The sequence below is a fragment of the Protomyctophum bolini genome, assembly GCF_963924005.1.
Source record: "Protomyctophum bolini genome assembly, chromosome: 1".
In the NCBI taxonomy this organism is placed as follows: Eukaryota; Metazoa; Chordata; class Actinopteri; order Myctophiformes; family Myctophidae; genus Protomyctophum; species Protomyctophum bolini.
Genome location: NC_137862.1, coordinates 32,116,747 through 32,130,229, shown reverse-complemented (window position 1 = coordinate 32,130,229; position 13,483 = coordinate 32,116,747). Strand labels below are relative to the sequence as shown.

Here is a 13,483-nt window from a genome sequence, read left to right as displayed (position 1 = left end):
TGAACTGGGCCAAAACGGATCTAGAAAGATGGCGACTTCCATTGCAAGGACTGACAGGCTTCATTTTACGTTCACGTTAGACCCGCGGGACGCTTTGTCCATATTTTTTACAGTCTATGGTTCTGACAGACTTACGCTCTGCGGGGAGGACAGGCAGACGTGGGGGACCAGCAACGACACAGAGGTCAGCAGCAGCGCCTGCCACAGCGTCAGCCTCCTGGAGACACGGAGAGAAAAACAAACAGACACTGTTGGTCAGCTACATCCATCCATCACTCCCAATCTTCCGCTGTAGTGTGAAAACTCATCTCTTCAGACTCCAACTTACACCGCATCACTTGCCCTAGCCTCAACGACCTTGCAGGCGTATGCAAAGGCTACAATTACGTACTGTAATTTAGATAGCATATTATGCAGACATAGCATTCTATGGTGTATAGATAATGTACAGATAATTGTACTGTTAGACACAAATAAGCTGCCATGAGGACCACTGGTCGAGAACCACTGCCCTAACCCACCGCAAAACCAAATCTCTAAAGTACACCCTTAATACCATTTAAAAGCGCCAGATGAGAATGAGAAGACGCCAGATATTTGGGCTTGTGAAGCGCAGAGCCCATAAAATGTCTGTCCTTTTGAAGTCTGTGCTGTTTGCTCAGCTAGCTGTCATCGTCGGCCCTGTCGTCATTCACCAATCACCTTTGAAGGAATCTGTTGAGACTGGACACAACACAGAATCCCCTGCACGTTCTGTCCTTGTTTTCTCTTTGACTCATTAAAAGTGCCTTTTTCTCAGAAATGGACTTCTTGGAAAGCCCCTTTTTAGTAATTCGCTTCCTGGCACTGCCATCTGCTCTATTTATAAGTTTATAAGAGTATAAAAGTCTGAATAAATCAAGTAAACATAAAGTGGTCCATTCTGTTATCAGACAACATCATTTTGCGTCATCTCTCTCTCTTTCTTTCTCTCTCTCTCTCTCTCTCTCTCTCTCTGACTCTCTCTCTCTCTCTGTCTCTCTGAAGATAAAAGTTATATAATGTAAAACAAACCTCCCCTAGCTTCTTTCTTATCTTTTCATTTAATGTACTTCCTTTCCACTCTCCTCCATCTGCCCCTCCTTCTCTGTCATCTAGCCCTCTAGTTTGTGCCATCCCTCTCTCTATATCTCACTCATCTCTTCCTTAAGGCTGTACACAGAAACTGGTCCCAGAAACTCTTGAAGCTTGTTTTTTTGTATTTAGTTTTTTTGGCTCAGGACCAGGTCAGTAGTTGCCCTGTCCAATTAAACGATACACATCTCCCCCACACTTGGCTGAGCAGCCCTACCCTTCAGAGCCCCCCACGGCCATTGCGTTGGGGAGGGGATTCATATCAACTGGTATTTGACACTCCATTAAAGAGGGTCTCGTTGTTTGAAACAGCAGTGGAGAATGTACACGTTTTGTCTGAGACAGTGTTGATTTAGTCAACTAAAACTATGATGAAACTATGACTACCTTTCTTTCACAGACGCACAAGAACAAAAACAAAATAAAAACCAAGATACGATGACTAAAACTATGACTAAATAGGCTACTGGCAATTTTGTCATCAAATTAAAAACTAGACTGAAATGTTAGGGAGGGACTAGTGGAGAAGGACTCCATACAACTAAAAGACAAGTTTATGTTTGGTTGTGTGCAGGTGTCACGCTCCGAAAATATCCGATTTGAGAGTTGGTCTCTTTCTTTTCAGTTTCTCCATCTTACTGTTCCTCCAACAACTTACAAGTACAAGCAACACAAGAGTAGTAGGTGTTCTACTGAAGAGGAAACAGGATAATATGGCATTTTTACAGTGGTGGAAAAAGTACTCAAACTTATGTAATGTAAAAACACTCCATTAGTCCGATAATCAACATTTACAAGAGTTAAAGTACAAAAGTTGGCATCAAAATATACTTAAAGTACCACAAGTAAAAGTATGCATTATGCAGAATGTTACCATGTGTCTAAAATGTAAATTGTACTGAAGTACAGTAGTTCGCATGTACTTAAGTTAGTTTACACCACTGCTTTTTTATAATGAAATTATTCATGTTCTGATTATGGATAGAACAACTTGTTACTTGTTATTTTGGTACACAAAGCATTCTTAAAGGAGAATTCCAGACCAGCACTTTTCTTACCGTAATCTGATATTATATCCAACAACCAGTGGTAAAAATTAAAAAGTAAATCCAGACGGCACTGTAGCTCACAGCCTCACACTGTAGCTCACAGCCTCACACTGTAGCTCACAGCCTCACACTGTAGCTCACAGCCTCACACTGTAGCTCACAGCCTCACACTGTAGCTCACAGCCTCACACTGTAGCTCACAGCCTCACACTGTAGCTCACAGCCTCACACTGTGCATTGAATTAGGTCATTATGAAAGAGAGAATACATTTTTTCGAGCGATCAAAATAAGTGATTTAGCGTATGAGCGAAGGTGCACGGTCGGAGCTGCAGTGTGCTCTGTTGGTCTTCACCTGTACCACTCGTTATTGGATATAATAACATCAGATTAAGGTAAGAAAATTGTTAATCCAAAAGTCTCCTCTAAGAGGATAATGGTGGACAAGACATGAAAGAGACATAAGTCATTGGCTTGTTGGCCTGCTAACCATGGGGCCCTGATGAAGGTGAGGAGGGGTCACCCCACCTCCCCCTCCTCTCATTAAGGCTATAGCAGCACATTAGTGAATAGCTCTGGGGCAGACCAAAGGAAATGGCGTTAATCAATTCAAGATGGTTGTTTATTTTCACTGACATTAGTCCTTCTGATGACATGATGAGGGGGGGAAAACAAACATACAAATCCTTTGATCCAACTCTTCCACTTAAATATCACAGCACTCAAAATCTGATAGCGTTCAGAATTTGATGTTTTCCCTTCTATTATCTCCTAAGCGGCTGTATTCTTTTTCTGTTTTTCAAAGACATGCTTACGTACGTGTGTACATACGTCTGTAATCCACATAAAACTCGAGAACCGTTCGCCCCACGTGTTCCGCACCACCACAGGGAGTGCAGTGCCCGGTGTCAAGTCCGTCGGATCGCCGGTTGTCCAGAACCAGCACAAAAGCCTCTGCCCGGGCTCTGCGCAGGGCCCCTGCCCACTGTGCAGGATCTAGTCTGGACATCTTCATAATTGAGCTAGCCTGTTCTGACATCACAATGATGTTCTGACGTCTGCATAGACTCCATAATTGGCCATACCTGACAAAGACCTCCATATATGGGCATCAAATGGACACAAACATAATATTAACTGTCTGGGGCACGCATTGTTTCAAATAGGCCAGTGCTCAACAGGCACCGCTCTAGGTTAAACAAATGGGGAGAGAGAGAGAAGGTGATGCAACACAGGTCTACAGTCCGAATCGAACCTGGGACGTTGTGTTTATGCGGTGGACACATTTCATTTCGTCCTCTAAGACTATGACGAAAAACGTTCGTCGACTACATTTGGATTGCACCTACTGATGAAAATTAAGCTATGAGTGATGAGTAAAACCAAGACAAAAGATATTTCTTCAACAAATAAAAAATAAATGGAGGGACTAGTGGAGAAGTAGGATCCAGTAGAACAAAAAAATCACACCCGTGTGAAGTAAGTGGTGCAACTCCGTGTGGGGGTCCCGGGGGTTTGGGGGGGGGGGAGGAGTTACAGACCCGCCCCGCTTCCGAAACGGTTGAGAAATAACAGAGTTACCGTGTGGGGGTCCCTCTACTGTACCCTACACTGTACTGTACTGTACTGTACTGTACTGTACTGTACTGTACAGTGTACTGTACTGTACTGTACTGTATGAATTTCCGGCACCGCTAACCCGGTTCATGCCAAATTCTTAACGCACACTCCCTGGATGCCAATGATGAACCTCTTCCTCCAAATTTTCCAGAATGGCCTGTTATAGTGCCACCAGGAGGCCGACTATTGAAAAGAAAAATTATATTACTCCTCCAGATTCTTCCAGTTTGCAGGATTGGCCCATTTTGAACAAAAAGCCTCAAATCATGAACGCAGCGTGCAAGTTACGTTAAATCTTTCACAGACTTTCCTACTAGGCTGAGGAATATATCCCACATTTTTCACATTGGCCTGTTATAGCGCCACCAACAGGTGGATTTTTGCAAAACACATTTTTGGAACAAAATGCCTCAAATCATCCAATTGCCTTCCAAGGCGTAAGAAGAAATGGCACCCTTTTCACATTGGCCTATTATAGCGCCACCAGGAGGCCACAACCTGACCTGACCTGGTGGAGTCCTGTGCCCCGAGGGGCACTTTATCTAGTTTGCATCTTATTTCATCATATCATACATTTTCTATTATTTTAGTTCGTTACAATCTATTCACTATTATCTATATTACATGTTATTGTATTGCTGTTGTTAGCAGCACTATGTTGCGGAATATGTCACACCAACATTTCCCTGCTGGTACCTGCAAGTACCTCAAATAAACCCTTCTTGATGCGTGATTCTTGCTATGGTTGAACTTGCATACCTTGACTTAAACGTAAAGCAAACACACACACACACACACACACACACACACACACACACACACACACACACACACACGCACACACACACACACACACACACACACACACACACACACACACACCACACACACACCACACACACACACACACACACACACACACACACACACACACACACACACAGGTCTTTCTTCCACCCTATACAAATAAACAACAGCCTCACACTGTTATCTTAACAATTAAGATTACGGCCATAATGACGTGCCGCTCGGAACATATTGCAGGTGAGAATGTGTCCCTTGACCTCTTGTGAGCTGTGAGTCATGATGTTAACAGAGCAGAAACCGGCCCGGGCCGGCCTAGCGGTCCGGGCACCTATAGGCTGGTAATCGTTAGCCTGGCTAATAAGCCAGACCGAATCAGCCGTTGGCAAAAAGAAATTGCCTGCCGGCGGACACGATAGTGTGATTTGAGTCTGGCTTATTAGCCAGGCTAGGTAATCGTGTTTTCGAGTCCCGATCCCGACAACCTTTGCTCCCCCCCATCTCTCATATCCCCACGTTTCCTGTCAACCTACTGTACACCTATCACTAAAGGCAAAAAAGCCCCAAATAATATCTAAAATAAAATAAAACAAAAACAGAGCAGAAACCAAGCCAATTGACCGACCGCGGACGCTGGGAGGGCGTGTCCAGTGCAGTGTTAATGTCCTCGTCTAAAACTATAACAGAAAATGTTGGTCGACTGACAAAACTAAACCAAAGCTCAATAGAAGCCAAACTGAGCTTTGATGACTGAAACTATGACTAAATATAAACAATTTCGTGGAAAAATATAAACTAGACTAAAATGTTAAGGAGGGAGTAGTAGAGAAGAGATCCAGTAGAATCTGCCATTACGACGCCAACATTTTTTGTTGACTAAATCAACTGTAGTCGACAGAATTTTATGATATTTAGTTGACTAAAATTAGACTAAAACCAAAACATTTCAGATGACTAAAATACGACTAAAACAACTATGAATGCAATTTCATTCAAAAGAGTAAACTAAATCTAAATCTGCTGTCAAAATGAACACTGCTGACTGTGGATGGATTCTGGGCGTCCAGGGTGCATGAGCGTGATCACATGACCACGGGCACCTTTTTCCAATTGTCTCGTCACCCACCAAGTGAGGAAAAGCACCTTTGACCCGAAGAGATTTAGCTGTGCCTGCCTGTGACCCACCCACCAATTAGTGGAAAGTAGCCACGGGGCCAGATTGATATATGAAGTATGTCACTGAATGTATTGACACAATGATTAACCACATGAAGCCTAGCTAGCGTCCCTATTGTGTGGCGAACATTTAGAGAAAATAGCAGTATTGTGATGTTGTAGATTTAGAGAGTAGAGAGTAGAAAGGGGGAAAAAGGAGTTGCCCTAGCATAGAGCTCTGGGTTTAGTGTCAAAATAGTACTCTATATACAGTAGGGTTTAAAGGTAGGGTACAGTATGTGATATTCTTTGGTTAAACAAAAGTAGTTTTTTGTTAAAAAGGTTAAAGCCAAATATTCTGATAGTAATCATCATAGCTAGTGTTTGTAACAGATGTCTCCCCGTCTCTCCAGCTCCTCAGTAAACAGAAAATGCATTTCCGGTTACCAGTTTCAGCCAAATAGGAAAGTATACCCATTTATCAGCTTAAATTCTATTAGAGGGTATTTGCATGACATCATCATCATACCCGGAAGTTATGCGGGAAAGCCTACTGACCGAGTGGCTTTCACAGCCCATACATGCAAACAGAAAAGTCCTATCTGATGCGTTAAACTCACTTTGCCACTCTCTTTATGCATGCGCATACCCTCTATACTATAAATATATATATTTTTGTGTCCGTTTGACTCCCCCACGCAAGGAACAAAACAGACTTTGTAGAGGCTTTTAGTCTCATGTCGCGCAGCTGCGTCTAGATTGTCCCGGCGGATCCTGCCGGAAGCTGCCTATGCTATAGAAAGCATAGGTGGACCCCAGGCTACTGATCACATGACCCATGTTCTAGACCTCCAGTTGTAGACTAAACATAAGGGGGGGACGTTTTATTATTTCCACAACAACAACTCTAAGGTATATTCATGACATAGTTCAATGTTGAAAATGAGTGGTATTGCCCTTTAAAGTAAAGTGGTTAATGAATGTTATAATGCGCTTCTAGCCTTCTACTGAGCATTTGTATCTCTGAAGTTTGTGTGAACCACAAACTACACTGTGAAAACAAGTTTATTGCACAAATGTAAAATAGAATGTTGTATAGTCTGTAAGTCTGTATCCACAACCACAACCACAACCAAAGACAACTTTAGTTGCTGACTAAATTAAAAACAGTAGGCTGCATTAATGATGTTGACACTGCCTGGTTTTCAGTGTTGTAAAATACTGTACTTGTACAGTAAAGTACAAGTACAGGTACTTTACTGAGAGTATTTCCCATTTCAGTACTTTTTACTTACAATTACTACAATTATTTGAAAACTTTGTAGATTTCAGCCCTATATACATTTCAGCCATTTTAAAGGTTTCATGACATTCATTTGAACATTTATTTTTATTTTATTTGTCCATCAACATCTGCTGGCAAATTCTTATGAGATTTGAGGAGTCTTACCTCACAGTCCACAGGCAAATCAGAGCACTTTAGCCAGTAAACCCCAGACCACAGAAAATCTACTGAATGTTAAAAGTTCAGGTTTTTTGGGTGCAATTGAGGTCAGATAACCTAAAGAAAATAAGATGTCACGATCCCTTTAAAATACTTACCCTAGAGCGTGTAGTGAGCTTGTAGATCTGCTATATACATCTGCTAACTTGACAGGACTTTCTGCATAATAAGTACCTTCTACCTTTGGACTTTTACTTGTATCAGAGTATATTTACATTGCAGTATTGATACTTTTAGTTAAATAAAAAATGAGAGTACGTTTTCCACAACATGCTGTCTTTTTTTTGCCTTATGGGTTCACTAGCCTCTTTCAGGTTATAGTCAGAACAAACTCAGGGAGAAAAAACTGTCATACCTCAGGGATTATGAGCTTATCTTTTCACAACCACTTGGACTGAGGCAGAACCTCTGTCAGGTCATATAGAGTCATGAACCCACAACATGGGATGGATGCACAGCACAGCTGCATGCAGCCAGCGGACACAGGGCCATAGTCAAAACACTGGACCGGTCCGACGTCCGTGCACCCGACCCAACTACAGAACCATTTTAGGTGCACACACACACACACACACACACACACACACACACACACACACACACACACACACACACACCAGGAGCAGAAGTGTGACTGCAAGAAGCACACAACAGACTTTATGTAAGCACTCCAGGGGGTCTGGATGTTCCGGGGACCCCCCGGGGACCCCCACATGGTAACTCTGTCATTTCTTGACTGTTTCGGACACTGGGCGGCTCGCTGGAACCGGGCTGGCACCCTGGGTGCGTTCCTGTGGGTCTGGAAATTCCGGGGACCCCCCAGGGACCCCCACACGGAGTTGCACCACTCAGTTCATTAAATAATGAACCAAAACAGGGCGTGCAGATCATAGGGAACGTGCAGCAAGTACTGCATAGGCAGCACATTCGTATCTGGATGAACAGAACCTTTGCCACAGTGCAGTCTTCTTCAATGACAACTGGCTGAGCTCCGTTATTTCATTTCCACTGACAGACAGGGATAAATAATCTATAAGCAAAAGGCAACTCAAGTTATAATCGGCCCAATTGGAATCGTGTCATTTTGTATTGATTGACTTTTGGAAACGGACTGAAGTGCTAACCCTGCGGGGAGAGAGAGCGTGACATCATTGCACGTAACATCAAATTACAGTGCTGGTTTTTAAGCTATATTATGCTCAGTGTTCCATGGTATAAGTAGATTAAATCTGTTCTCAAACATTCCTCCAAAGGTTATCATCGTTGAGAAATGTTCCCCCCAGTCTCTCTCTCTCTCTCTCTCTCTCTCTCTCTCTCTCTCCAATAAACCTATACATGATGCTATTAATCTTAAAAATGCTTTTTATTTATTTATCTCCAATGCCAAAAAACACAATTAAATCGTTAATCGCAATTATTTGTGTGATAATAATCATCAATGTGTAATCGTGACAACCCTAGGGCCACAAACACTTTCAGGTAGACAGGTTGGGCTCTGCTCCAGAAGAGGTTGAGAGAAGCAGCACTGCTCCAGGGCAGCTACTGTTGTGATAAGACGTGAGCTATTAAAGCATACATTTTTGTGTCCTGTTAACAATGTGTACAGAAACCACATATGTCTGATTTTATCAGTAAGTAATGATAATAAACAGATGGAAATCAAACATTAATAGAATTTGTTGTTTTTGTTTGAAAATCCATTCCATTTTTCTATTCTTTATTGTGCTTCTCTCTCTCTCTCTCTCTCTCTCTCTCTCTCTCTCTCTCTCAACTGTGTGCTATTCAAAAGACTAAGCCTCAATCTGAATTCGCTGTCAAAATTAACATTGTCTGACACATCACAGCAAATATTAAAGAATTGATGCTCTCCTTGGGGAAACAACGTGAAAATGCTTTCCACTGTCTCTGGATATAACACAACATATTGCATTGTGCGACGAGACAAATAAGAAGACAATGAGGCTGCAGTTGGAACAGTCAAAAGATTCTGACACTGTCCAGTCACTTATATTTTCCAGGGAGGGAGTTGTCGTTGCGGGCAGGCGGGATGGGATTAAGATCAAATATGAGCAGAGTATTTATAGCCCATGACATTTGGGAGATAAAGGTAGTGCAGCGGGAGGAGTGGAGGGGAGGGGATGTCATAGACTGTCCTGTACCCTCCTCCTCACAATGTCATGGCTTCACCCACTGACCACATCATTACACCAGATTCCATCTGCAGAATACTGCCATCATCCAGAAAGAATAGACAGGAAATAACAAACAGCTGCCTGGCTGTGTTTAGAATTCCATTTTTACTTCACCTTGGTGGTGAAAAGATAAATAAAAGCAGAAATGATTAAAAAAAAGATTCAGTATATGTGCCATGAGGAAAACTGGAGAGAATATCCATTTCCATTTATAGTACATATTGAAAATGAGTGCTGTATACTTGGCGTTTAACCACTTAAACACCATTCATCTCTATTATGTGGGGAACATTCACCAAAAATAGCCAATCTACAAGCTCACAATGCGTCACAACATGACAGTGAGCTTGTAGATCTTCTATATTTGGTGAAGATACTTGGTGTACTGCAGGCTGAAAAAGAACACACCTAGTAAAGTGCAAGTGACATTGATGAATTCAAATATTTATATACTCCCATCCCATGCATGGAACAGGTTTAAGGTACTATACTTGATTCAGTTGTCACGCAATGCACTTCCCTCATGTCTGTCTGATAACTTCATTGTAGACTAGGCTACATCAGTGGTTCTCAACCTGTGGGTCCGGACCCCACAGGGGTGTACTATAATAAAAACTTGTCAAAGATTGGCCAAATTGTCAAATAGCCGATCTAGCTGGCAGATCAGCTATTTTCACAATATTTATCTGTTGAACTGATTCAAACTAAATGTAATGACTCAACTCCTACATTCCCAGACAATCCCAGTGGTGATCAGGGTGTGTGTGTGTGTGTGTGTGTGTGTGTGTGTGTGTCTCCACCAGGGCAGGTTAGGTTGTGGCCTCCTGGTGGTGCTATAATAGGCCAATGTGAAAAGATAATTTCTTCTTATGCCTTGGATGGCAATGGGATGATTTTCTTTCCAAAAATGTGTTTTGCAAAAATCCACCTGTTGGTGGCGCTATAACAGGCCAATGTGAAAAAGGTGTGATATATTCCTCAGTAGGAAAGTCTGTGAAAGATTTCACTTAAAGGTATACCATATCAGTGGTCATCATATGGGCTACCTAACAATGGATGCCAAAACAATTGGCAAATTCTCGTCTCGAGGCCCACATGGCCACATCGATAAAAGCCAATAAAAATGAAGCTCACCCGTTTAATTCCCCGTATCCCTGCATCCGTCCAGCACAGCTGCTACTGATGTTTTTATTATTTAACATCCAGACAGTGTATTACTCGGTTTCAACTTAATCATCACGCTAAAATGTGTATCTGAAAAAATTATAGGGTAGAAATAAGCCACATAACAGTAAACTGGTAATACAGCATGGCCGTCTATCTGACTTGTAAACAAACACACACCATGCTGCATATCATAGCTACCGTCCCTAGCTACCGTCCCATCGCCTGAAGGGATGCGATGCTCTGATTGGTTCAGAAACTTCATAGCGGTGTTTCAACTTGAAACCGTCTGAAACTTCAAAATAAAATGTCCATCATTTCCGTTTCATTACGCCTTTCATTTACGCATTTTGTTCAAAACGGGCCAATCCTGCAAACTTTGAAAGCCAATGTTAGCCAATTAGGATGGAATATGAAATATCGGACGGACCCGGCTCGAACACATGACTAGAGATAGTGTGTAACAATTTGCAGGTTTTAGAATCTATGAAATATCAAAACATTTGTTTTTCAAAAGTCTGCCTCCTGGTGGCACTGCCTATAACAGGCCGTTCTGGAAATTTGGTGCAGAGGTTCATCGTTGGCATCCAGGGAGTGTGTGCAAAATTGGTCATCGACCGGGGTAACGGTGCCGGAGATTAGCTGTACACACATGGACGGACACACGGATGGAGTGCAAAACATACTCTCTCCCCATGCCTTCGGCCTGGTGGAGACAACTATCCGTTTAGCTGGGGACCCCCTGGAACTCCCTCAAGGACACCTAAGGCCCACGCAATCCCCGGACCCCACTTTGAGAACCAATGGTCTGGAGCAGGGGTAGGCAACCTTAGGCACGGGTGTCAACATTGGCACAGGGGAGGGTTATCACTGGCACACTGGCATAAGAGTGAGACAGAGAATTATTTTTCTTTTCAAATTAAATATTCCAAAAAAAGGTTTAGTCAGTTCAAATAAGTCCACTGACACTCACATGTACAAATTACATCCTGCACATAATTGTACATTCATTCAAACTTCTAACTCATGACTGGGGAGAAATTCTGGGACATACTGTAGGTGGGCTACTGCTCTGAGTTTAATAACCATTACATCCTGATGTGAAAGAAAATATTCCTAAGCTTGTTATGTGTATACTACTGTATATGGACACTCAAAATCAGTTGGAAATATTTCATTTTGATGTCCATAATTATATATGGCACTGACTATCACGAAAATGAAAACGGGGCACTTCATGTGAAAAAGGTTGCAGACCCCTGGTCTGGAGGACTATAGCCTATTGTCTAGAAGCTGAAACACCGAATAGAAGCTTGTTTTTAAACATAGCATCTTACCTAAAAAGCAGTGATGACATAGTAGGACGGTGAAAAGCGATGCGGTGGATATCTCTCTTTCGCAGTCAGGTGAAATTTGGCATCGTGATCTGAAAGGTTTCAGCTCGCATTTGAAACGCATTCCCGTGGCGCACAATAATAATGTCCCGAGGTGAAGTGTCCATTCCCAGCCCAACAACATCCAGGTATTTCACCATTTCAGACACTTATTTCCCCGGCACCCCGTGTGAGTTTTAATAGAAACTTTGAATCAACAATAAAACGGCGTCCATCCAAAAATGCAATGTATAGCCTCTCGGCTAATCCAAGCTTTCTTTCCCAATGCGCATCAAATGCGCTCTTTTGGGAACATCCATTACAGTAAAACGTCTCCTCCTGGTAGACACGTCCAGGACTCCAGGTGTATTAAAGGGATTATGATGTGATGCAATTTGCCGATTTACTAAAAGCGCAGGCTATATTCTGTGTTGGTCATAAAAAGCGCAGCAGGTAGCCTACAACGCACACTATTACGTCGTTACGAAGCAGAACAGACATTCTTCTGGCACATTACAGCAGTCCCGTATGAAGTCCAGTTTCACTTTGCTGGAATTCAAGGAAGTTGCTTTTTTTTATAAGCAAAGGTACACGCTTACAATCTGTTTAGTTTATTCTATCTCTTTCTCACTCGAAACCGCTTCAATAATGCGCGTAAAAGGAACCATCCAGCGAATAAATGTCAGTCATCAGCACTTATTTCGTTCCATCCAGACATAATAATCCCAAACAAACAGAATAGTGGACGACACACTCATGTACTGTCAGTCAGATAGTGTTCGATCTCTCTCGTCTGCACGCAGCGCTACAATCAGCCTACTAGTATACACCTGATGTGACTTCTTCTCCACACACTGCATTCCAGACGCAGTGAACACGCCCCCCACCCCACACACACACTCTCCCACTGCCCTCCACTTGCCGCGTCAAATCATAACTTTGTGTGCTTTCCAGAGAGAGAGAGAGAGAGAGAGGTGACACAATGTTTCCTCTCTAATGGTGGTGTGTGAATGGCAGTGGTGGAAAGTACTACTTAAGAAATTTTGAGTTATTTTATACTTTACTTGAGTATTTCTCATTTCTAATAGTTTTACATTTACTTCTACTCCACTACATCTCAGATCCTAATATTGAAGGCTACTTTTACTCCACTGCGTACATTTAGGCCTACTTGGAAAGTTTTGTTAATTTGTAGATTTTGATTATTATCACAAAACATTTTGGACTTCCGGACTTGTATATGTATACTTTCCTGTAATTTCTATATTGCAATATTGATACTTTGACTTAAGTCCACCACTGGATATCCCCCAAAGGAATAGCTTAACTACAGTAGTAGGCTATATTTAGCCAAAGTAGCCTACAGTAAAAATATATCATATATACAAGTGAAAAGGTGTACCCATGCTCATTCTTCATGCTCTATCTCCGACCGAACCACACTTTTACCACACATCTCTATATGCAAAATAAATTCGCCACCCTCCCCGAACTGACATAGCCTATTTTTT

At 42.2% G+C, this 13,483-nt stretch overlaps 1 protein-coding gene across 2 annotated transcripts in view; it reads right to left on the bottom strand.

Moving 5' to 3' along the window:
* The window catches only part of adamtsl5 (ADAMTS like 5), a 45,345-nt gene extending 32,569 nt beyond the window's left edge, over positions 1 to 12,776 (bottom strand). For both annotated transcript variants that reach the window (XM_080768601.1, XM_080768602.1), the window contains exons 1-2: positions 11,937 to 12,776; positions 136 to 214 (exon numbers count right to left, since the gene is read on the bottom strand). In XM_080768601.1, the coding sequence (XP_080624727.1) occupies positions 136 to 214; positions 11,937 to 11,956 (99 nt within the window). In that variant the 5' untranslated portion in view covers positions 11,957 to 12,776. The remainder of the gene's footprint in view (positions 1 to 135; positions 215 to 11,936) is intronic.
* Between the last annotated feature and the right edge of the window lie 707 nt (positions 12,777 to 13,483).